Source organism: Lampris incognitus, chromosome 12 (genome assembly GCF_029633865.1).
Source record: "Lampris incognitus isolate fLamInc1 chromosome 12, fLamInc1.hap2, whole genome shotgun sequence".
NCBI classification, from domain to species: domain Eukaryota; kingdom Metazoa; phylum Chordata; class Actinopteri; order Lampriformes; family Lampridae; genus Lampris; species Lampris incognitus.
The window spans coordinates 12,066,326-12,087,820 of record NC_079222.1 but is presented as its reverse complement, the minus strand read 5'-3'; the positions used below and the strand labels follow the sequence as shown (position 1 = coordinate 12,087,820).

General features: G+C 42.6%; 1 protein-coding gene across 1 annotated transcript; it reads right to left on the bottom strand.

Annotated features, from left to right (window-relative positions):
- Positions 1–244: 244 nt before the first annotated feature.
- On the bottom strand, positions 245–19,557 carry LOC130121725 (bromodomain-containing protein 3-like). The gene is made up of 9 exons (XM_056290598.1): positions 19,354–19,557; positions 11,908–12,045; positions 11,611–11,788; positions 11,150–11,274; positions 10,695–11,039; positions 10,474–10,602; positions 10,189–10,368; positions 2,753–2,804; positions 245–304 (listed from the first exon to the last, which is right to left on the bottom strand). The coding sequence occupies exons 1-9, from the start codon at positions 19,555–19,557 to the stop codon at positions 273–275; spliced, it is 1,383 nt and encodes a 460-aa protein (XP_056146573.1). The 3' UTR covers positions 245–272.
- Positions 19,558–21,495: the final 1,938 nt, after the last annotated feature.

Here is a 21,495-nt window from a genome sequence, read left to right as displayed (position 1 = left end):
ATCATCTGAATCATAGCAATTAGTTTCTTTCCATCGTTGCCTGGACAAGAAAGAAATCAAACCAAAAGGCATCAAAGGAGGTGATATATTTCATATGCAGAGTCTTTGAGGTTTGTATGAAGCCCTACCTGGAGCTGTTGCTAGAGGATTTTTTGGGGGAGCCTTTCTTCTGCAGGACTTGCTTTCCAGCTTTCAACTTATTTTCCTCATCTGTACAGCCTTTACTGTTCTTGCCGTCCTTTTTCCTGTCTCCGTCTTTGTTCTTCTTTGGTTTACTCACAGGGCTCGGAGAGAGTGCAGGATGCTGGGAAAGGAATCAGGGATGGGTTACTGTAGTTCCACACTGCAATATTTACAAAACAAACAGCAGGACTGGAGACACAATTTTCATTGAAACACCCATAAGTTTTATCCGCAATTATCTTGCAACAGAACACTTCCCATAAAAACTGCTTAAGTACACCAAGTACAGCGCATCTAACACCGAATGTATTTGGCGACCTGCCCAAAAGATTAACAGCTGATCAAACAAATTTGATATTCATTTTGTGGGCTGAAGTGTAACACCGTTTTCTAAAAACGATTTAATGCTGCCTTAAACTGAAAGCCAGTTAACTACAGTGCCAATAATTCACTATCCCTGACGTGTACTATAATGTAATTTGGTTTTGAACATTAAATCCACTGCTGTAAAGCACTGAAAGCCTTTTACTGAACTACAGTGACTGTAATTCACTGTCCTTATGATGAATCAAACAAATTCGATGCTTCTAAAAACTGGGCAGTTAATGCTGTACTGTCAAAAAAAGAAAGGTTATGATGTAGCCCAAACAATGGGGAGAGGTAGCCATTGATAATTAGCTTTAAATTATACTAATCCACGAAACTAGTGACCAGAGATGGTAATATATCCATCCATCTATTATCCAAGCCACTTATCCCAATTGGGGTCGCAGGATGCTGGAGCCTATCCCAGCGGTCATTGGGCAGCAGGCGGGGAGACACCCTGGACAGGTCGCCAGACCATCACAGGGCCGACACATTCACACCTAGGTACGATTTAGTATGGCTGATTCACCTGACCTACATGTCTTTGGACTGTGGGAGGAAACCGGAGCACCCGGAAGAAACCCACGCATACACGGGAAGAACATGCAAACTGTGGTAGTAAGCTATAGCAAGTCTCATTAGCTAAGGACACGAGATGACAGTTAAAGGTGAGATGGCAAGTTCCCTCAACATTGTCCCGTTGTACAGACAATTGAACTTATCAAAATGGTTAAACAAGGTAGTCAAATCTGAGTTGATTTACATAGAGGAGCAATAGATAAAACGTTTTACAGTTACTTGGAGGAGTTGCAAACTTTTAGGATATAGGAGTAGCAGTATCCATAGAAGATATGGGAGCAGGGAGAGAATGGAGCATTGTACTCAAATTAATGTATGATGACCTCCAGAGCTACCCCCAGCTCTTCTGCTGAAGCAAGACTGTCACCATCATGCCTCCTATGCACCACAAGAGGAATCCCCAGAGTAACTCCTCAGCTGTTTGAAAACCTTAGAAGTGGGTTACTATTGTTGGTGCCAAGACCAGGTGCTGTAGCTACCACCATATTTAGAGGTGTCACTAAAGACAAGGCAGGAAATTGCAGGACAGAGGTCTCAGCCAAGTTTGTCTGATGGACTCTTTGGAAGGGCACAAGACCTAGGGGCTTAAGGCTGACCTAGACATAAAGTTAAAACTCCCTGAAACCATAACAAGGACTATCTGAAGAGTCTTTAAAAAAAAAAAAATCAGGACAGAATATCATGCCAGAGATTGTTTTTGCTGGGGAAAAAAAAATCTGCAAGAAGCTAGTTAGAGGAAGAGTAGCAAGACTTTGTTGACCAGCACCAAAAGCAGGGATGGTGGACAGTACTTGCCATTCAATGAAATAAATCATAGAAGTGGAAGTGAAAGAGAAAATCCAGTACTTAATAGTATTAGTTCAAAAGTACAATGCAAAACGAGTGACAACACAATGTGAGAAGGTTAAATGGTGTTTACACATAATATTGCAACACCATAGCAATAAACGTTCAAAATGTGTGGTCAGAAACAGGACGGAGGTAAACAGGAGCCCCACAACAAAAAATTTTGTTTCCACAAAAAAACAACAAAAACCTTATATTTACATGTCAATATTATGAGTCACTGATTACTTTTTCAAATACAGATTTGAGAGACCACGTAAAAATAGCAGTGTGTGATTTATGCAGTGGAATCAGACACACTGTGTAAACGACCTGTAATATATTACAATACTAAGTAACAATTTACTTAAGTGTAATGTAAATAAATACTTGTGCTACTCTGCCGGCCAGACATGGGAAGATAGTGATCAAATAGCGAAGAAAAAATAGGGAGTGCTGCACTGAGTTAAGAACAATAGTAAGGATAATGTATGAAGAAAAAAAGAAGTGATCAAATTGTGGCTGGAATTCCCTAGCAATTTGAACCCCCAGGCAAATAACTAAAACAAATTAATAAGACTTAAGCCATGCATGTGCATGCACAGAATAAGCATACCATCTGCCAAACCACTTTTTAAAAGACTACACTTCTGACATGTTCTCCAATTATTAAACCTCTACCGCTTATGTCTTCTAAAGAATATGTGCATCATAATTTAGGCCTTAGTGTAAAATAGAATTAAAACTACATCAATAGTTGCCTTGAGGGGTGCAGACTGGGAACTGAAGAACAAGTCACCTGATAATTCTTGATGCACCCCTTTCTCCCCCTGTTCATTACCATTTGGGTGCTAGGAAATGAGGGGACAAAAATAGAAACAAATTTTAAGAAAATTTGCCAACAATATTGTATTACAAAGTGCCAAAATAAACATTTTTAAATACTATTGATAAAGATTTTTTTAAAAGGTAGCTCATGCAAGCAAATCTGTGCCAGTACTTGCAAGGAAATACAAAATTTGAAGCGGTAGAGCCCTGAACCCCAATAAGAGGCCCGCGGGCCAGGTGCGGCCCACGAGAGCCAAATGTCTGACCCGCGCTGACCAATTGGCACTAATGCACCTGTCATAACATGTGAAATAAAGTGTGCAACATGTGAAATAAAGCGTGTGCTGCTTTAGTTTATTTTGACCTCACCCTACACCGTACACTTGACCTACACGTACTCCGCACTCTCTACAGTCCTTGACTAGACAGAGCCACTCACTAGCTAAGTCACAGATAATCAATAACTGTCCTAAACCAAGAACATGGCCTGCGCAAAAAAGCGGCAAGTCAACCAGGAAAACAGTCAGTTTAAATCTGATAATCTCAAGTGGCACTTCAACACTATGCATGCTGCCAGTTGTAATGCCAACTACCCTACAAAATCAGATCACCGCAAACAAAAAAATAGCAAATATGATATCATACAAGCACTCCATTTCTACTATCTGTAGCTGCATCACTGCATGTTTCATGGAACCTTGCGAAAGCTAAGAAGACATTCGCTGACGCTGAGTTGATTAAAATGTCCATCCATTATCCAAACCTCTTATCCTACTCAGGGTCACGAGGATTAAAATTGATTAAAATGTGTGCAACTGATATGGCTGGTGATGTTTTAAGTCATGATGAGAAAAACAAGAAAACTGTTGTGGAGCTATTAAAGCAGGTGCCATTGTTGGCCAACACGTCAACAAGAAGAGTAGAACTTTTAGCGGAGCAGTGTTTTTCCAGTCTACCCACTGATTTGAAGAAAGCAGAAGCCCTATCACTAGCCATAGACTCGTCCTGTGACCGTACCAATATCGAACAGCTCGCAAGAGTTTTTGATGGGAAGACCTTTCGGGAAGAGTTACTTTGTTTGCTTCCTCTGCCTGGGCGCACAACTGGGGAAATTGTCTTTAATGAATTAACATAGTTCTTTGAGAAGAATGGCTTGGGTGTCAGCAAAATTGTGTCCATGATCACTGATGGGGCTCCATCAATGGTGGGACAACACAAGGGCTTGGTAAGCAGGCTTGCCACTATTAACCCAGAGCTCTTAGCATTTCATTGCATCATTCACAAATCAGTGTTGTGCAATAAACTGTGTGGGGAAATGAAAGAGACGATGGATACTGTGACGAGACTGGTAAATTTCATTTGCAAGCGTTCTAGTCTGCAACATCGCCTTTTCAGAGCATTGCTGGGGGAAATGTCAGTGGAACATAAGGATCTTTTGCTGCATAAAGGTCATGTATTGGAGAGGGTGTGTGACCTGCGTGATGAGCTTGTGCTATTTTTATCCGGACTGCAGAGCCAAAAAGCCAAAGAATATCAGAGGTTTTTAGGTGACAATAAGGTGATGGCATAAGTTCTTTTGTTTTTTGTGTGTGTGACATCATGTCTCATCTAAATCACCTTAATCAGCAATTACAAGGCAAGAACCACATTGTTGGAGACATGTATGAAGTCAAAGCTGAACCTTTTGGAGAGACATTCACGGGAGAAAATTGCGCTTTCCACACCTGTGGGAGCATTGCGAGAGGAACGAAATGCACGAGGATCCAGTGATAAAGGATTTCGTGACGAGCCTGGCAGAAAACTTCCAAGATATTGAAAGCTCTCCTAAACTCTCAGATGACATCCTCCTTTTCCTGAGACAGCCATTCTCTGTTTTGGCTGACGGCCAGTGGCCTGCAGAGGCCAAAAGGCTGGTACCTTCCATAGTTGACGCAACTCTTCAGATGAAGGTCTTGGAGATGGGAACATCTGATTTGCTCAAAGCACAACACAATGATGTTGGGGTGAGTGACTTTTGGATCAACGTGGTTCCCCAAGCTCAATTCAAAAACATGAGAGCTATTGCAATGATCCTACTCACAATTTTCCCCTCTACATACATATGCGAGTCATCATTTTCTTCAATGAACTCGATTGACAATCAGGAAAGAAGCAGACTCTCCAATACACATCTTGGCCAGTGCCTCAGGCTTGCCACGACAGCCCAACATCAGAAGGATTGCCTCATCCTGTCACTCTCACTTCTCTCACTGATTGGTGAATGAACATCCATTTATTTTTGTCCATAATTAAATGGTTGGTTTTGGACTTTTGTTTCAGCAGTGCATTTCTTTTCTTGTGTGACCCTCAACACTACTACTACTACTACTTTCAGCTGCTCCCGTTAGGGGTCTCCACAGCAGATCATCCTTTTCCATTTCTTCCTGTCTTCTGCATCTTCCTCTGTCACACCAGCCACCTGCATGTCTTCCCTCACCACATCCATAAACTTCCTCTTTGACCTTCCTCTTTTCCTTTTCCCTGGCAGCTCCATATTCAGCATCCTTCTCCCAATAAACCCAGCATCTCTCCTCCACACATGTCCAAGCCATCTCAATCTTGCCTCTCTTGCTTTGTCTCCAAACCGTCCAACTTGAGCGGTCCCTCTAATATAATCGTTCCTAATCCTGTCCTTCTTCGTCACTCCCAGTGAAAATCTTAGCATCTTCAACTCTGGACCTCCAGCTCCGCCTCCTGTCTTTTCGTCAGCGCCACCGTCTCCAAACCATATAATATAGCTGGTCTCACAACCATCTTGTAAACCCTCCATTTAAGTCTTGCTGGTACCCTTCTGTCGCAAATCACTCCTGACATTCTTCTCCACTCACTCCACCCAGCCTGCACTCTCTTCTTCACCCTTCTCCTGCACTCCCCGTTACTTTGGACAGTTGACCCCAAGCATTTAAACTCATTTGCCTTCGTCATCTCCACTCCTTGCATCTTAACCATTCCACTGTCCTCTCTCTCATTCACGCATAGGTATTCCATCTTGCTCCTACTGACTTTCATTCCTCTTCTCTCTAGTGTATACCTCCACCTCTCCAGGCTCTCCTCAACCTGCACCTACTCTCGCTACAGATCACAATGTCATCCGCGAACATAATCGTCCATGGAGACTCCTGCCTGATCTTGTCCATCAACCTGTCCATCACCATTGCAAATAAGAAAGGGCTCAGTCAATCCTTGACGTAATCCCACCTCCACCTTGAACCCATCTGTCATTTCAATCGCACACCTCACCATTGTCACACTTCCCTCATACATATCCTGCACCACTCCTACAAACTTCTCTGGAACTCCCGACTTCCTCATACAATATCACACCTCCTCTCTCTGCACCCTGTCGTATGCTTTCTCTAAATCTACAAAGACACAATGTGACTCCTTCTGACCTTCTCTATACTTCTCGATCAACATTCTCAAAGCAAAGATTGCATCAGTGGTGCTCTTTCATGGCATGAAACCATACTACTGCTCGCTAATCGTCACCTCTCCTCTTAACCTAGCTTCCACTACTCTTTCCCATATCTTCATGCTATGGCTGATCAACTTTATACCTCTGTATTTGCTACAGTTCTGCACATTGCCCTTGTTCTTGAAAATCGGTACCAGTATGTTTCTTCTCCACCCCTCAGGCATCCTCTCACTTTCCAAGATTATGTTAAACAATCTAGTTAAAAACCCCATTGTCATCTCTCCTAAACTTCTCCATGCCTCCACAGGTATGTCATCAGGCCCAACTGCCTTTCCACTCTTCATCCTCTTCATAGCTGCCCTCACTTCTTCCTTGCTAATCCACTGCACTTCCTGATTCACTATCCCTACGTCATCCAACCTTCGCCCTCTCTCATTTTCTTCATTCATCAGCCCCTCGAAGTACTCCTTCCACCTTATCAGCACAATCTCCTCGCTTGTCAGCACATTTCCATCTCTATCCTTGATCGCCCTAACTTGCTGCACATCCTTTGCAGCTCGGTCCCTCTGTCTAGCCAATCGGTACAAGTCCTTTTCTCCTTCCTTAGTGTCTAACCTGTCATATACAGTGCATCCGTAAAGTATTCACACCCCTTCACTTTCCCCACATTTTGTTATGTTACAGCCTTATTCCAAAATGGATTAAATTCCTTTTTTTTCCCCACATCAATCTACATACAATACCCCATAAAGACAAAGTGAAAAAGGTTTTGTAGACATTTTTGCAAATTTATTAAAAATAAAAAACTGAAATATTGCATGTACATAAGTATTCACACCCTTTACTCAGCGATTACAGCCTCAAGTCTTCTTGGGTATGAAGCTACAAGCTTGGCACACCTATATTTGGGGTATTTCTCCCATTCTTCTCTGCAGATCCTCTCGAGCTCTGTAAGGTTAGATGGGGAGCGTTCGCTGCACAGCTATTTTCAGGTCTTTCCAGAGATGTTCAATGGGGTTCAAGTCTGGGCTCTGGCTGGGCCACTCAAGGACATTCACAGACTTGTCCCGCAGCCACTCCTTCGTTGTCTTGGCTGTGTGCTTAGGGTCGTTGTCATATTGAAAGGTAAACCTTCGCCCCAGTCTGAGGTCCTGAGCGCTCTGGAGCAGGTTTTCATCAAGGCTCTCTCTGTACTTTGCTCCATTCATCTTTCCCTCGATCCTGACTAGTCTCCCAGTTCCTGCCGCTGAAGAACATCCCCACAGCATGATGCTGCCACCACCATGCTTCACTGTAGGTATGGTATTAGCAAGGTGAGGAGAGGTGCCTGGTTTCCTCCAGACGTGGCGTTTGGCATTCAGGCCAAAGAGTTCAATCTTGGTTTCATCAGACCAGAGAATCTTGTTTCTCATGGTCTGAGAGTCCTGTAGGTGCTTTCTGGCAAACTCCAAGCGGGCTGTCATGTGCCTTTTACTGAGCAGAGGCTTCCGTCTGGCCACTCTACCATAAAGGCCTGATTGGTGGAGTGCTGCAGAGATTGTTGTCCTTCTGGAAGGTTCTCCCATCTCCACAGAGGAACGCTGGAGCTCTGTCAGAGTGACCATCGGGTTCTTGGTCACCTCCCTGACCAAGGCCCTTCTCCCCCGATTGTGCAGTTTGGCTTGGCGGCCAGCTCTAGGAAGAGTCCTGGTGGATCCAAACTTCTTCCATTTACGAATGATGGAGACCACTGTGCTCTTCGGCACCTTCAAAGCTGTAGAAATTTTTTTACACTTACCCAGATCTTTGCCTCGATACAATCCTGTCTCGGAGGTCTACAGACAATTCCTTTGACTTCATGGCTTGGTTTCTGCTCTGACATGCACTGTCAACAGTGGGACCTTATATAGACAGGTGTGTGCCTTTCCAAATCATGTCCAATCAATTGAATTTACTAGAGGTGGACTCCAATCAATATGTAGAAACATCTCAAGGATGATCAGTGGGAACAGGATGAACCTGAGCTCAATTTTGAGTGTCATAGCAAAGGGTGTGAATACTTATGTACATGCAATATTTCAGTTTTTTATTTTTAATAAATTTGCAAACATTTCTACAAAACCTTTTTCACTTTGTCATTATGGGGTATTGTGTGTAGATTGATGGGGGAAAAAAGGAATTCAGTCCATTTTGGAATAAGGCTGTAACATAACAAAATGTGGGGAAAGTGAAGGGGTGTGAATACTTTCCGGATGCACTGTAACTCACCATACGCCTATTCCTTTGCCACCTCTCTCTTTGCTTTACGCTGCATCTTCTTGTACTCCTGTCTACTTTCTTCAGCTCTCTTACTATCCCACTTCTTCTTTGCCAACCTCTTCCTCTGTATAATTCGCTGTACTTGCTCATTCCACCACCAAGTCTCCTTGTCTTCCTTCCTCTGTCCTGATGACACACCTTCCTAGCTATCTCCCTCACTATTTCTGCAGTGGTTCCCAGCCATCCAGCAACTCTTCACTACCACCCAGTGCCTGTCTTCACTTCCACCTGAACTCCACATAACAGACCACCATCCGATTCTGCCTAGCTACGTTCTCCCGTCACCACCTTGAAGTCTCCAATCCCTTTTAGATCGCGCCTTCTACATAAGATTTGGTCCACCTGTGTGCACTTTCCTCCACTCTTGTACGTCGCCCTGTGTTCCTCCCTCTTCTTGAATTATGTATTCACCACACCCATTTACATTCTTTTCGCAAAATCCACTGCCATCTGTCCTTCCACATTTTTCTCCTTGACACCATACCTACCCATCACCTCCTCATCACCTCTGTTCCCTTCACCAACATGTCCACTGAAGTCTGCTCCAATCACCACTCTCTCCTCCTTGGGTACCCTCTCCACCACGTCATCCAACTCACTCCAGAATTCTTCTTGCTTGTCCATCTCACACCCAACTTGTGGGGCATATGCGCTGATAACATTCAGCAATACACCTTCAATTTCCAGCTTCATACTCATCACTCTGTGTGACACTGTCTTCACCTCCAGCACACTCTTGACATACTCTTCCTTCAGAATTAACCCTACCCCATTTCACCTCCCATTCGCACCATGGTAGAAGAGTTTGAACCCACCTCCGATACTCCTGGCCTTACTCCCCTTCCACCTGGTCTCTTGCACACACAGTATGCCTACCTTTCTTCTTTCAATCGTATCAGCTAGTTTTCTCCCTTTACCAGTCACAGTGCCAACATTCAAAGTTCCGACTCTCACCTCCACACTCCTACTCTTCCTCCTCTCTCACTGCCTCTGGACATTCCTTCCCCCTTGCCTTCTCCTTCACCCAATAGTAGCATAGTTTCCACTGGCACCCTGCTGGTTAACAGTACCAGTGGCGGTCGTTCGTAACCCGGGCCTTGACCGATCCGGTATGGAAATCTTATTCATGATCCACATATTTGATTTGGCAAAGATTTTACACCGGATGCCCTTCCTGACGCAACGACGCACACCTGTGTGACCCTCAACACAGGTTTTAAAAATCCCAGGCATAAATTATTACCACCACCACCACCACCACTACTACTACTCCTACTACTAATAACAACAACAATAAGAATGCTAATGGCAGCACTAACAACATCTGCACAAAAAGCAACTTTGCTGGCGCAATGGGAAAAAAAACCCAGACATTTTTGCCCTTGGTTTGGCATGCATGACATGATTTGGCCCTTAGGGAAAACAAATTGAGGAACCCTGCGGTAGAGGATTAATTTTGTTACTAATAATGTGGAGAGAAGATGATTCAAACAAGAAAACAGTGGTCTCTTCTTTGATTCAGCTTGTACTTATTAAAGAACTGAAGGGGCAGCTAGGGTTTGTATCCCCCCCAGTCTGTCTGGACAGAGCAAGATTTGAACAGCAGGCTGTGATGTTAGAGGACTTAAGAATTAGATGTTGGTTCAGAAACTCACCTGTTCCTGCAGCTCAGCAAGTTGGGCGGCGCGTTTCTCCTCCATGTCGGAAACGTCCGAACTGGAGGGGTTGTCACTGCTGTTGCTTAAGGTTGTGCTCATAGTGACCACACCACCTGATGGTAAGCTCAAGTCTAAAGGCTCATCTGGTAACTTTGAAAATTTCACCTCAAACACATTCTGAACCAAACACAACCACAGAGACAACTGAGTTCAATTTAGGATTGGTAGGCAAAGAGAAATAGTTAAAATTCTTGAGAGGCAATTTATAAATCCTAAACAAACCTGCAGTGCTCTAGCCATAAAAACAACCTCATGATCTTGTGGATTATATTTGTAGCAATTTGAGAAAACTAAACGGACATCTGCAGCAAATTCCTGTGCATCCTGGTACTCGCGTCCATCCATCTTTCTCTGGAAATAAACATTTTTTTGTGGTTATCCAATAATGAAAGCATGCATAAGCAACATATTCAAGATTGACACTGAATCATAAAGAAACATACTTTTACAGTGCCAAGATCCATGGGGTATTTGATGATTTCATGGTAATCATGTAGCTCCAGAGCCTGAGCATCAACAGGTCTGTAGAAGGGCCAGGCATAGGCTGCGTGCTTCTTCGAGAGCAAATCTTTCAGGATACCATCACAAAACTTGAGCTGTTCACTAAGTTTACCCCGTCTGGTTGTATGCTGGGTCATCCTCTCTTCTTCAACATCCTTCCTTCGTGGTTTGATGGCTCTGCCTCTGCTTTCACGTTTCACCTTGAACTCTGCTGAATCCCTCAAGCCCATTGTGTTTGCTGAGGTCATGATGGTAGTGATTTCTGCTTTTCTCTTCAGCCCTTTCTTCTACAAAACAAAAATGCATCAAAATAGGGTGAAATTCTAGTCACCATGAAATTGTTGTCATAACTCAAGGATAAATCAGGGTCAGCAGCATAATGTCAATAATGACTAACTTTGAGTGTACTCTTGGTTGAAAGGTTGGGATCTGAGGAAGAGTTCGAGGTAGTGATGTAAAGGCCTGCCAGAGACATAGGTGGTGTAGCTGGAGAGCAGGAGGTCACGGTTCCATCCTGTCCACCTATTCACATGCATGTGGACAAATTCAGAACAAAAAGCGGAAATTTAATACAGGAAATAAATACAAAATTTGACTTTTGTATTTATATTAAGAATGTATTCAGATAAAATGTTGAGGCAGCTTCAGCTATCAATCAATATGAAGGGAAAACATTTAAAATTCTCACCAATAACCTTATGGGAATTTGTATTATAGAGGTGACATTCTCTCCTTTTGTAGGAATTTAAGCAATTTGCTGATCATTGAAGCAGCACAAGTTTCTCGGCATCTGTAGGATATTTCTGCACAAAAAGGTTACACACTGACCCTTAAAGCTGTACAATTGTAATGTATTACCTGAAACAATTTTTTTTCTGGCCTTGGGCTTGAACTTGAACCTGGTCTTGGGCTTGACCTTTGGCTTGGCCTGAGGTGTAGTAGGTAAAAGCTCCTCTTCTTTTTGGGGCATCATCGCAACCTTTTGCATGAACATTTTTTCCAAGGTCTGTGCCATCAGCACTATGTCATCATTTTGCTAGTGTTAAGTGAAAAAACAAAACCACAGTTCATTCAATTATCAAACCACATACCAGCTCAAAAATCCTACGCAACGGCTAATCAACAATGTCTATTTGTACTCATGAAACGTCTCACCTTGTTATACATGTAGCAATTGTTGAACATAGTTTTGAAGTCTTGTATACATTCACTGGCACTCCCATAGTAGTGGTTCTTCAGTCTTTTCTTAATTGTTCCCATGTCCATTGGAGACGCGATTATATCGTGATAGTCCTAAAACAAAGAATAAATGCAAATTTTAAAGGTGGTGGCAACTTCCACTATGTAATTATCCAGTGATTGTTCCAGGTTTATGAGTTTTTAGTATTCATAAAAGGCAAAAATGATTTGTTTCCTTTAATAAGCAACCAGCCTATAAACAACTGCAGACAAACTCCAGCAGGCAACCATAGGCTCCTGAGCCATTTTTTATCTTTTTACCCCCTATATTGCTTTCACAAATTCTAATCTGATCCGCAATTGCAAATGCCAAGTAATCTATCCATCCATTATCCAAACCACTTATCCTGTTCTAACGGTTGCGGGATGCTGGAGCTCATCCCAGCAGTCACTGGGCGGCAGGCGGGGAGACACCCCGGACAGGCCACCAGTCCATCACAGGCCCCCCCCACACACACACACACACAAACACACACACACAAACACTCACATTCACACCCTGGGACAATTTAGTATGGCTGATTCACCTGACGTACATGTCTTTGGACTATGGGAGGAAACAGGAGCACCCGGAGGAAACCCACACAGACAAAGGGAGAACATGCAAACGCCACACAGAGCGACCCGGGATGACCCCCAAGGCTGGACTACCCCAGAGGGTTGAACTAATGACCTTCTTGCTGTGAGGTGACAGCGCTAGCCATGGCACCACTGTGCCACCCAAAGCTAAGTAATATTATTAATAAATATTCAGTCACATAATCCAAATATAATTGGTAAACTTAATGGCAATAAAAAAACAAAACAAAGTTTACGCTAAAATGGAAAGTTCTACTTCAATTTTTAACTGCAACTGTCTTTTTTCCGCTTTATAATTGGTAGGAACAAGATTGCCACAAGATAGAAAAGGGCCAATGTAAAATCCCTAAATTCCTTGCAATTGTATGTTGAGAAAAGTTGTTCTTAAACTGTTGGACTATTTGCTCATGTAGTTGTTCACAAAGTGGTGAACCTCACCCCATCCTTGCTTGTGAGCGACAGCCTTTCGGGGATGCTCCTTTTATACCCAATCATGACACTCACCTGTTTCCAATTAACCCGTTCACCTGTGGAATGTTCCAAACAGGTGTTTTTTGAGCATTCCTCAACTTTCCCAGTCTTTTGTTGCCCCTGTCCCAGCTTTTTTGGAACGTGTTGCAAGCATCAAATTCAAAATGAGTGAATATTTGCAAAAAACAATAAAGTTTATCAGTTTGAACATTAAATATCTTGTCTTTGTAGTGTATTCAATTGAATAAAGGTCGAAAAGGATTTGCAAATCATTGTATTCTGTTTTTATACACGTTTTACACAACATCCCAAATTCATTGGAATTGGGGTTTGTATTATTGGCATCTATAGTATGAATATCTAAACTATCTAAAACATTATCCATTACAGTATTGTTTAAAGGGGGTTCCAAATTATAGAGAATGGAGTAAAAAGAAGTGAAGACAGAGTTTATTTCAGTGGGATCGGCAGTTAGGGAGTGGGAGGAGTCACAGACTTGTGATATGAAACGGGAGGCTAACTGACATTCAAATTGGAGAGCTAAAAGGCGGCTAGCCTTATCGCCATATTCATATGTCCCTTTAGTACGCCTCAAGAGGTATTCTGCTTTGCTTGTAGAGAAGCAAATCAAATTCAGACTGTAGTTTAACCCTTTTGATATACAGGTCTGGACTGGGAGAGTTGAAATACTCTCTATCTATGCTGAGAATTGCATCACTTAGCTCCTGATGTTTTTGTTTATTTTTCCTGGCTAGATGTATGCTGTACGAGATAATTTCTCCCCTTGTTCCAGGCTCATAATGTTGTCCGAGTGAGTCGAGAGGGTAATTTCCATCTCCGATATAGTAGAGGTGTGTTTGGCCACGGTTGTGGTAATGGATTTACAAACTGAATGAATCGGGGCGAGAGCCTTGTTCAACTTGGCTGTGAGTTCAGCAGTCACGCTTTTCCTGGATTTTTCCAGCTCAATGATCAGCGTTTCCAGCGTGAGAAAGGGCCCAGTCGCCTTCTTGCTAACATTAGCCTCGTCCTCGGAAAACAAAAAAGTCCGCTGTGCCTCACTTTTCCCGCTTGCTCGGGTTGATGTGGTCATTTTGCTGCAAATTTTTTGATTAAAACAAACTGTTGCACTAAAGGTAGACATTAAATACAGCTGTAATTAACAAAAATCGCTGGAATTGTACGAGAGGCGAACACCACACTACATTGTCCAACCGGAAGTCCGAATGCCTCAATCTTACTGCAAATTTGAAATGGAATTGGTGAGATAAAAGCTGCAAGATAATGTTAATGTAGCCAAAACAAATAAGTAATTTTCTTAATATAGCCAATACCGATAGCAGAACCATTAACATCGGAGTATATCAATACTACGGTCTTTAATAATTAGCATCAGTGCCTGTTTAATATCAGATTTCTGTTCCCATCCCTAATTTAAAGACATTAGTCCAAAGTCTAATATAGTTAGAGCTAATAAATCAAATTAATTCCTCTTTTTAGTTGCTCACTTTTTAATCAATTCAGTTAACTTTTGGCAACTGTGTCGATTTATGTAGTTTACTGGTCTTTAATGTTCAACTTCCACGACTTTAGCTATCCAAAGGAATTGAATCAAGTGCAATTGGACTTGGTATATATCCGTGAAGACATTTCGCCTCTCATCCAAGAGGCTTCATCGGTTCGTGCCTTTCTGACTAGACCAAGCTAGTCTGACTGGCTGGTGATGAAACTCAGATATTTATCCTCTTTGGAGACGTTATCAGAGCTATTGATGTCCATAGCGAAACGTCTTCACGGATATATACCAAGTCCAGTTGCACTTGATTCAATTCCTTTGGATAACCATGACCTGGATGAATGAGAACATTCACAGACACGACTTTAGCTGTTGTGTTATTTATTCTGTTACTTGTATGGACCTCCAGTGACATCATTTGACAGACTAACAATAAAAGAGACAACACTCATTACATTACAGTCATTTAGCCGACGCTTTTATCCAAAGCGACTTACAATAAGGGCATTTAACGTAGGAAATCAGGAGAACTACTAGTCATCAGAGGTCATAAGTGCATCTAAACAAGCATCTAAGAGCAAAACCAGTGCTAAAGTAAAAGTGCAAGAAAGAGATTTTTTTTAAAAATGAGTGAATACAATAAGTGCTAATAACAAGTAACAGGGTAGTAGTTCTTAAAGAGGTGAGTTTTTAACCCGCGCCGAAAGATGGACAGCGACTCCGCTGTCCTGACATTAGTGGAGAGTTCATTCCACCACTGTGGGGCCAGGACAGAAAAGAGCCGTGACCGGGTCGATCGGCAGCAAGGGCCTCTTAGCGACGGGGCAACCAGGCATCCCGAGGCAGCAGAGCGAAGTGGTCGGGTGGGGGTGTAGGGCTTGACCATGGCCTGGAGAAGGGGAGATGAGAAGGGGAGTCGTGTGGGAGAACTTATGGCGGTTGAACACCAGACGAGCTGCAGATTTCTTTTTTTTTTTTTAATTATTTCTGATTTTTCCCTTTTTTCTCCCAATTTAGTGGCCAATTGATCCCTATTTTAATTCAAACACCCACCCTCGTATTGCATGCGTTCGCCAACTGCATCTCTCCGGCCGGCAGTCTCGAAGGAAAGCGCCTCCCCACTTTCGTGACAAGGCGAATCCAGGCCGAACCACTGTTTTTCCGACACACACAGAGATGCATTCACATGACGAACACAACCCGACTCCGCCCCCCTCCCGAAGACAGCGTTGCCAATGATTGCTGCTTCATCGAGTCCGGCCATAGTCGGATCTGACGAGACCGGGGCGCGAACCCCAGTCCCCAGTGGGCAACTGCATCGACACCAAGCCGATGCTTAGACCGCTACGCCACCGCGGACCAATGAGCTGCAGATTTCTGAACAAGCTCCAGAGGTCTGATGGCTGACGCTGGGGCACCAGCAAGGAGGGAGTTGTCACAGTCCAGCCGGGAGATGACCAGAGCCTGGATGAGCACCTGTGCCACTCCACAGTCCCTTGCCATTACCAGCTGTCAAACAAGGTTAAAATCGGAAATCCAGAACCTAGCAGGCTGGTGTAATTGAAAAGAAAGTGGAAATGTTGAGAAGATCCACTTTTGTCGATTTCGAATCCACTCGTGTTCAATTGCATATTTTCACCGACTGAGGTCTCATGGCTAACATAGGAAATCAGATTAGTCCCACTGCTAGAAATTGCCTGTTGAACTTTAAGATGAAGGTTTTTAGAAGGCAAAAGCTGTTATTTTGTGGTTAGCGCGGTCGCAATACACAAAAAAGGCGCTGGGTTCGAGCCCCGGGGTTGTCCAACCTTGGGGGTCATCTCAAGTCGTCCTCTGTGTGGAGTTTACATGTTCACCCCGTGTCTGCTTGGGTTTCTTCCAGGTGCTCCGGTTTCCTCCCACAGTACAAAGACATGTAGGTCAGGTGACTCAACCATACTAAATTATCCCTAGGTGTGTGTGTGTGTGTGTGTGTGTGTGTGTGTGGGCCCTGTGATGGACTGGCGGCCTGTCCAGGGTGTCTCCCCGCCTGCCGCCCAATGACTGCTGGGATAGGCTCCAACATCCCGCGACCCTGAGAGCAGGATAAGCGGTTTGGATAATGGATGGATGGAAAAGCTGTCATAAGCTATGAAAACATTGGCAAAGCTTTGGACCTTCCTAAAAGCACCGAAAATCAATTGCCACAAAATTGAAAAATTAGGGCACAAGCCAGGCACTACCAAGAACAGGCCATCCTACCAGAGTGAGCAACTTTTAAAAAAAAAAAGAAAAAAAAAGGCACTTGTCAGAGAAGTAACCAAGAAACAAGTAACAAAACTCAGAGTTCATTGACTGAAATGGAGAAACTAGGCCAAGATGAACAACCTCTTCAGCATAAATTCCACCTTTTTGGAACATGGCTATATAGTCCAGTCAAGTCAAGTCAATTTTATTTGTATAGCCCAATATCACCTATGAAATATTTAATTTTTTTCCACAGATTGTTTTTTTTCCCCCTTCAGTTTTGTCCATTGTAACATTTTTGAACTCATATTATGTCTTTTCCCCATTCTTATTTTAAGATATAGTTTGTATAATCAACTACTACTATTACTACTTTCGGCTGCTCCCGTTAGGGGTCGCCACAGCAGATCATCCGTTTCCATTTCTTCCTGTCTTCTGCATCTTCCTCTGTCACATCAGCCACCTGCATGTCTTCCCTCACCACATCCCATATTATAGTTGATTATACACATAGTTTGTACAATCAACTGTAATAATAAAAACAAAAGAACTCACTTGAATCTAAGATTTTTACCACATTCTCATCAAATGGTGTCATACATTGACACTTTTGCAAAGTGTCAACATATGACATGCAAGGTGTTCCTCTGTGTCTGTATAGAGATGTGGTGGGCAGCAGGATTTACCAGCATACTTAACCATAACCCTAAATTTAACTGCTATCTATCTTTAACCCTCATCTTAACCGCTACCTAACCCAGGATTGGGCAACATGATCAAGAGAGGGCTGATGTGGTTGCAGGCTTTTGTTCCGACCAAGGAGTAGCCTAATTGATTTTACTAATCAAGGTGCTTAGCAAAGACTCAACTGATTAATTAGTAGAATCAGATGTGTAATTGCTTGGTTGGAACAAAAGCCTGCAATCACATCAGCCCTCTCTGGATCATGTTGCCCACCATGATCTCACCTGTATGTCATTAATATTCATATATTATTCCGAACCATGCTAGAAGAAAAAGGTCGTCTTCTGTGATGCTGGTCACTTAGACATCATTTTCTCCATCTCATACAACAAACCCACATGTATTTACTGATGTGTGCACAATATGATGTGCACACTCACATGCAGAAAGACACAAACAACAGCACAACAGGAGGAACAGCGATGGATGGTTTAAGGACAAATTACTTGAAGTTCCTAATACATCTACAAATTTTGTAATAATCTCCCAAAATCTCAAAATTCTGTGCATTTCCGTATCTATATCTAAAATCCATTTTCATGTCTCTATTCCGTGATTTTGTTTTTTTCCCACATCACAGAAATCATAGAGCACCTACAACAAAAATGGTCACTTCTGAGAAAGGCCAACATTAAGACATGCATGTGAAAAAAAACGTTCGACCTTCTGGGAGAAGACTGTTCTGATGAGATTAAATTTGAGCTCTTTGGCCTGAAAGCCAAGTGTTACGTTTGGCACAAACCAAATGCCACCCACTATACAGGTAACCCTATCCATGCAGTCAAGCAACACCATGTAGAGGTAGCAGCATTATACCATGGGGTTGCTTTACAGCAGGGTGGACCAGAAAGCTTGTTGTCATCAAGGGCAAGATGGATGTCAAATATAGGCAAATCTAGGAGGAGAACCTGTTTTAATTGGCAAGAGATCTGCATTAAGCTCAAAGATCAATGCTCCAATAGAACAATGACCCAAAGCAGAAAGGAAAAGCTACCAAGTAATGGCTAGAAAAGGGTTAATATTTTCAAATTTGTCCAGCTAGAGCACTGACTTCTAAACCCATTGAAAATCTATGGTATGAGCTTAGAAATGCTGTCCACCAATACTATATCAACTTTGGCAGAGATGGCATAAATCTGCATGAAGGAATGCCCAAAAAGTTCAAAATCTAACCATGTAAAGCTCACACAGAAATACCCAACACACTCACAGCTACAATCTCTTCCAAAGGCCAGTCTACAAAGTACTGACACTGGAGGCGTGAATACTTTTGTATGTGAGAAAGGCAAGTCTTTCATCATTGAAAAACAAATCTTAAAAAAAATATTTTAGGATTCATTAACTATTGAATTTATTGTCTTGGTGAAGGGAGAAATTAATTAAATCTATTAAAATGTGGGGTTTTAACAGGAACAAAATGCGTAAATGCAAGGGAGGGCATTGTATATTCCTGTAACCTAATTTTATAATGTAAACATATTGCACAATATCTCCAGCAAGCTAGAGCCCCCGACTGAACAATGTGAACATTGTGTAACCTCTTTTTAATATGAACAGCAAAATATACATTTAAGAAAGTCATGTTCTATAAAAAGGGCTTTGTAATAGTAATAGGGGTAACAAAGGCACACTGTATGTCTAACTACTATCTCTATTATCTCTACCTTGTAACTGCGAACTTAACATTTGAAGAGGGGATATGACCTTGCTTCTTTGATAATTTTCATGAATTTAGTGAGATGACAGGAAGTTAAACATATCACAAAATTATACAGTCAGTGTACACAGATGGTACATTTCTGCCATAATACATGAGGTCTACTCACCGGCAGTTCAAGTTTGATGGTATCAACTGGCTGGCAAAAGGGCCAGGCAAACCGGTGCCGCCACAGACTCCTTAACACAGTATTCTCCAAGTAAAGTAACTGGTTGGTCTTGCGGCCTGGCTTGGTGGGGTTGGTCACCTCTGGGGCTGAGCGGCTGACCCTTCGTGGAGGACCTGCTGGAGTGGACGTTTTAACTTCCGACATGATAGCAATGGGAGGGGGCTGGTGTGAAATATTAGCTGACTGTTGCTGATGACTTCAGTGAGGTCTGTGTTTCTGGTCTGTCAGCTCTTCAGAGGCTCCTGAGGAGCAGCATCCCATTTCAGAAGCCAACTTTGTGATCTGTCCAAATCAAAGCAAGCATGGTATTATGTTAAAAGAAAGATATTTACCCACAACGTAAACTGATTACAAAGACAGTTCAGCAGTCACATTAGAAATGTCATCTAGTCATTTTATTTGGCTGATAATATACTTCAGCTTAATTTGCATGGGTGTGCAGTGTGCACATGTGCAAATATTATGAACACTCAAAACAAAAACCTTTAGTTAACAAGCAAATCACTTGTTCCACACTGGAATTTGTGTAGCCAGGACAACATATTAACACCTCAAATAAATAGGAGTGCCAATTCATTTTCTCTACAATGAACCCCACATTGTAATGAAATGCATGTGACGTGTTAAAATGAATATGCATACATTTGAGGCTTAATTTAAATGTAAATAAGTACTACCAACAAACAGGTTAAAACCTGGCTATAACTACGGTCACTGAATGTTCTCGCAAATAGCAGTGCAAAATGAATGAGGGCAACATTCTTGATTTATTAACCCAGTGCTGAGTTCTATTCATTATCTATTGATTTTAAATTGAGGTAGAGGCAGTAGTTTGCTTCACCCCATGCTGACTGCTCAAGTCATGGACTAAAATAGAAACGTGTTAGTTACAAAGCGTTTTCTATATTACAAATCGGAAAATGTGTGCATATGAATGCAGTATAGTGCATCGACTGTGACGTTCATATAGTCAGTTCAAGTTTTACGCGCATGGGCACCTGGCAAATTCACCAAGATTTTAAAGGATACAGACGTTATCAAATCCCCCTCTTTTGAGGGAGAAGACGCTGAACGTCATTTTCACGTTACTCTGAGCTTCTTTTTTTGTCTGCGGTGAGAAAACGCCGAACAAGCAACACAACGAAATGCATTTGCCTACTCGTGTGTATGAAAGCAGGGGAGTCTGAAACAGACATATCGGGTTGCACAAAGGGAACCGAAGAGCAAACGTGAGAAAAAACGAGCACTTTACATGTTTGCACCGCAATTAAGCGGCTTAATGCATTAAAACCAAGCATGAACGGGAGACTAGCACGTAGCAGAGCACACAGACAACGCTCATCAAACACAGCGGGTGCAGGTTCACGCTTTTGTTATGTGCCGTGTTGGCTACGGAATCTTCCTAGTCGGGAAAACAGCAAATTAAAGACACGTGTTTAACAACAACAACAACCAACCAACCAACCTTATAACATCAACAAGCTAGCCAACACGAATTAGCTGCACACATAGCCAACAGTTAGCCTTTCGGCTTGTACAAAGTAACATTACCCTTACCCCAAACTCTTCATGTGACTGACAAGTAGTCTCTCTCCGCGTTATTTCCAAAGTGCGACCAATAACACGGCGCGAGAAATAAACGGACTAATGGCTCCGCGAACGCCGCATAACAGCAACAAGGAAGCCCTCTAGCTAGCGTCGCAGCACTGGCAGAGAAAAGCATGTCAAGGTAGCTAAGCGTGTAGCTAGTTTGGCTAACCCTCGCTAGTGACAAACGTGCTTCCCAGCATCACACACCGTCATTGTGCTAAAAAAAAACCACAAAAAAAAACTCACCAGCTGTAACCCAATGCCCAGCAAAACTAACAAACAAAGTTTGGCGTGGGTTAACTAAATTACTTTCCCTCAACCTACTTGATTATTTACCTCGAAGTCGAAAGACTTTCGCTTGGCGATGGAGTCAAAGGAGCCAGTTTGAATCTAAAGAGGCCGAGTTTTAAAGCGCCAATGACCCCTCACAATAAGCCAATCAGGGAGAAGCTCCGACCAGCGTCATTGAGCTTATACACGAATCGGGGGAAG

Excerpts from the sequence above, each read along its gene's own strand:
- LOC130121725 (XM_056290598.1), bottom strand. The coding sequence starts at position 19,557 with ATGTCGGAAGTTAAAACGTCCACTCCAGCAGGTCCTCCACGAAGGGTC. Across the intron at positions 11,789-11,907 it reads ATTGCTACATGTATAACAAG|CAAAATGATGACATAGTGCT; the intron begins GTGAGACGTTTC and ends ACTTAACACTAG. Across the intron at positions 11,275-11,610 it reads CAGAAAAAAAATTGTTTCAG|GTGGACAGGATGGAACCGTG; the intron begins GTAATACATTAC and ends GCATGTGAATAG.